Source organism: Mandrillus leucophaeus, unplaced genomic scaffold (assembly GCF_000951045.1).
Source record: "Mandrillus leucophaeus isolate KB7577 unplaced genomic scaffold, Mleu.le_1.0 Scaffold10, whole genome shotgun sequence".
NCBI classification, from domain to species: Eukaryota; Metazoa; Chordata; class Mammalia; order Primates; family Cercopithecidae; genus Mandrillus; species Mandrillus leucophaeus.
In genome coordinates, this window is record NW_012098098.1 from 1,368,459 (window position 1) to 1,371,904 (window position 3,446).

The following is a 3,446-nucleotide window of genomic DNA, read 5'->3' on the forward strand; positions in this document are numbered from 1 at the left end:
CTTGTGATCTTAGTGGGTCCACCCAGACCACATTCTCCCCATGTCAAGGTCCTTCAGTTAGTCATGTCTGCAAAGTCTCTGTCACCGCATCAGAGAACACGTTCCCAAGTTGAGGATTAGGAAGCGGACATCATGAGAAAGCTGGTGGGGGGCATTATTCAGCGGGCCACACTCTGGTCCTTCTCCAGGTCCCCTCCCTCCTCCCTTCCTGCCTTGGGGCCCCCCGCCCCACTCCCCATCCACATCACTCATTCATTCAACAAGTGTTTCCTGAGCACCTACTATGTACCAGGCCCTGGGCTGGGTGCCGAGGACACTGCAGGAAGCAGAGCTGGTCCCTCTGCTCATGAGTTTATAGCCCAGAGTGACAGACTAACCTAAATCTGCTAGTGACAAGTACTGTTCCGGACTGCTAAGGTACCCATGAGTGGAAGTTCTGGGAATCCTGGATTTCCGAAATGGGAGAGACTTGCCTGGTGTAGTCAGGGAGGGTTTCCTGGAGACAGCAGCTTTTGGCAAAACATCAGTCGTTTTAGGCAAAGGAGACCCAAGCTACTTGTCTCACGCTGAGATAAGTTGTTGGTTTCATCCTCCCTGTGGGCACCTAAAACCCTCCCCCCACCACACGTGACTTAGCCTATCTCATCCCTGAGGTCTCTGCTCCCTGTCCCTCCTCCCAGACCTTCCCCTCCACCACCTTCCCTACCCCCTACCCGCAGCCTCTTCTGAGGGGCCTCCCTCCCTGCTCTGTGCACCCTGGTGGTCATTCAATGCTTGTTTATTGTCAGTCCCTCCCCCTCCTCCATGGAGTATCGTGTTCCTGAGGCAGGGATCGTATCCCATTCACTGCGATATTCCCAGTGCCCAAAGGAGTCCCTGGCCCAGCGGAGGATATGGATGGGCAGATCCCCATCTGTCCAAACCCACACTCACCCCCCATCCCGTGTCCCTCCTCTCTTCCAAACGCCGCCACCTCCTTCCTCCTTCTCTTCCTAGCTGCCTTCCCCGAGTGGCGGTCACCTTTGAGACTTCATTGTTTAGAAATGTTTTAGATTTGCAGAAAAATTCAGCTCAGGATTCCCATCTACCCCTCACCCAGGATCCTCTCCTGGTTTTAATGCCTCGGCTTACTTAGGTGCATCGGTCACAACTAAGGAACCTATATTGAGGCCTTCTCGTTACCTTGAGTCCGTCCACTTTCAGATTGCCATAGATTTCCCTAAAGTCCTTTTTCTGCTCCAGGATCCCACGTGCCATTTAGTGGTCATGTCTCCGAGGTTCTTGTTGGCTGTGACAGTTTCTGACTTTCCTTGTTTTTGACCTTGATCTTGAGAGTTTCGGTTTTGTTTTTGTTTTGAGCAGAGTCTCTCTATGTCACCCAGGCTAGAGTTCTGTGGGCGATCTCGGCTCACTACAGCCTCTGCCTCCCGGGTTCAAGAGATTCTCTTGCCTCAGCCTCCCGAGTAGCTGGGATTACAGGCGCCCGCCACCATGCCCAGCTAATTTTTGTATTTGTAGTAGAGACGGGGTTTCACTGTGTTGGCCAGGCTGGTCTCGAACTCCTGACTTCAAGTGATCTGCCTGCCTCGGCCTCCCAAAGTGCTGGGATTACAGGCGTGAGCCACCATGCCCGGCTGTCCTTGACAGTTTTGAGGAGCCTCAGCCAGGTATTTTCCAGAATATTCTCTGAGCCTCCTTCAAAGATTTTCCCCAGCATCACTCAGTGACTTCGTATGCTTCATTGTCCAGAGCTGGAGCCACAGGAGCCACAGGGAGGCAGGAATGTGGCTGTGCGGCAGGAGGCCTCGCCTCCCCGATGCTGTGGGGTCCATTAGGAAAGGAGCGGGGAGACGGGCATTACCTGGGCGAGTGGCGGCCCCTGTCATTCTTGGGGACTGAGATCCTATGGCAGTGCACATATTTTTAAAAGATGATTACTAAATGTAAACAGTTTTAAATTACAGAGAAGTCACAGGTCCCTGTTTGAGAATCACGGATCTAGCTATGGTTCTTTGGTGGTTTGTGGAAGAAGGCTTCTCTCTAGCTTGGTTAACATGCTTACATGACCAGGTCCCGAGGGACAGGCCCACCCAGCCCCCCTCTATGAACTCAGAGGTGTCTGGGACAGTTCTGGTCCTGGGAGCCTCTCCTTGGGAGTGATATGTGGTAAGTCTGAGGTCTAGTTGCGGTTTTGCAAGATGGTTAAGATTATAGTTTCTGGAACCAGAGCTTTGGTTCAAGTCTCTATTCTGCCACTAACTGGCTGTGGAAACTTGAACAAATTAATTCTTCCATGCTTCAGTTTCCCCACATGCAAAGTGGGGAAGATAATAGCGTCTTCCATTGGGGGTGGTGAGGTCTGAGGGTTAAGCCTTGTGGGGAGCTGCGCGCAGGGCCTGGTGCGTAGTCAGTGTTCTACAAATATCACTACCTCGCTTCCCCTTGCCAGGGTGTGTGGGTGTCTCTGCATACCTGTCTGTGTTTCTGGTGTTACTGTTGCCTTAGATTCTCAACGAATAACTTGGCTTGATTATTGTGTGGGATTGTGTGGGAACCACACAGGTTGTACAGGCATCTCCAAGGTGAAGAGTGGACTGCGTGTGAGGAGACACACACAGGTGTTTTAAAAGGTATATCCTAAAATAGCCATTGCTTTCATTTTTTTTTTTAATCAAAATTTTGAACAATGTTAAGTGAAGAGATGAGACTTTCATGTTTTTAAGAGAGGTTGCTCATGCAAAGCTTTTCTGATCCTGGAGGCCCCCGAGGCCGTCATTGTGACACTCATTCTGTAGGTTCACTGTGTTCTTGGTTTCATGTCCATGAAGGTGCTGGACCATTTTGTGTTTTTAACATCAATTATTCGGGTTACAGGAGATTCCACAGCCTTTTCCCTTTGCTCTCCTAGGTCACGGACCTCTTGGTGGATGAATCCAGTTTCACTGGGGAAGCCGAGCCATGCAGTAAAACAGATAGCCCCTTGACAGGCGGCGGGGACCTCACCACCCTCAGCAACATCGTCTTCATGGGGACCCTGGTGCAGTATGGGAGGGGCCAGGTAAGCCCTGGGGTTCCGAGGCTTTGGGCTCCCATAACCCACAGGCTCCCAGCCCTTAGATTTCATATTTCTCTCTCTCCTGGACACAGGGGGTCGTGATTGGAACAGGGGAAAGCTCTCAGTTCGGAGAAGTGTTTAAGATGATGCAGGCTGAAGAGGTAAGGGGCAGGAGGGGGCTTCGGGATTTTTGTAAGCTGGAGTTTGAGATTATTATAGGCTAATAATGTCAGCCCTGCCTACTCCTTAGGAATGAGAGGCGTGTAGTTAATATGAGTATACTTTTTAAACATTTAATTTTGTTGGTTTTTTGTTTTTATAGAGACAGGGTTTTGCCATGTTGCCCAGGCTGATCTCAAACTCCTGAGCTCAAGCATTCTGTCTGCCTCAG

The 3,446-nt window shown here is 50.8% G+C and overlaps 1 protein-coding gene across 1 annotated transcript in view; it reads left to right on the forward strand.

Moving 5' to 3' along the window:
• The window catches only part of ATP2C2 (ATPase, Ca++ transporting, type 2C, member 2), a 93,222-nt gene that overhangs the window by 51,315 nt on the left and 38,461 nt on the right, over positions 1-3,446 (forward strand). The window contains exons 6-7 of the mRNA XM_011972285.1: positions 2,909-3,058; positions 3,148-3,216. Coding sequence (XP_011827675.1) covers positions 2,909-3,058; positions 3,148-3,216 — 219 coding nt within the window. The remainder of the gene's footprint in view (positions 1-2,908; positions 3,059-3,147; positions 3,217-3,446) is intronic.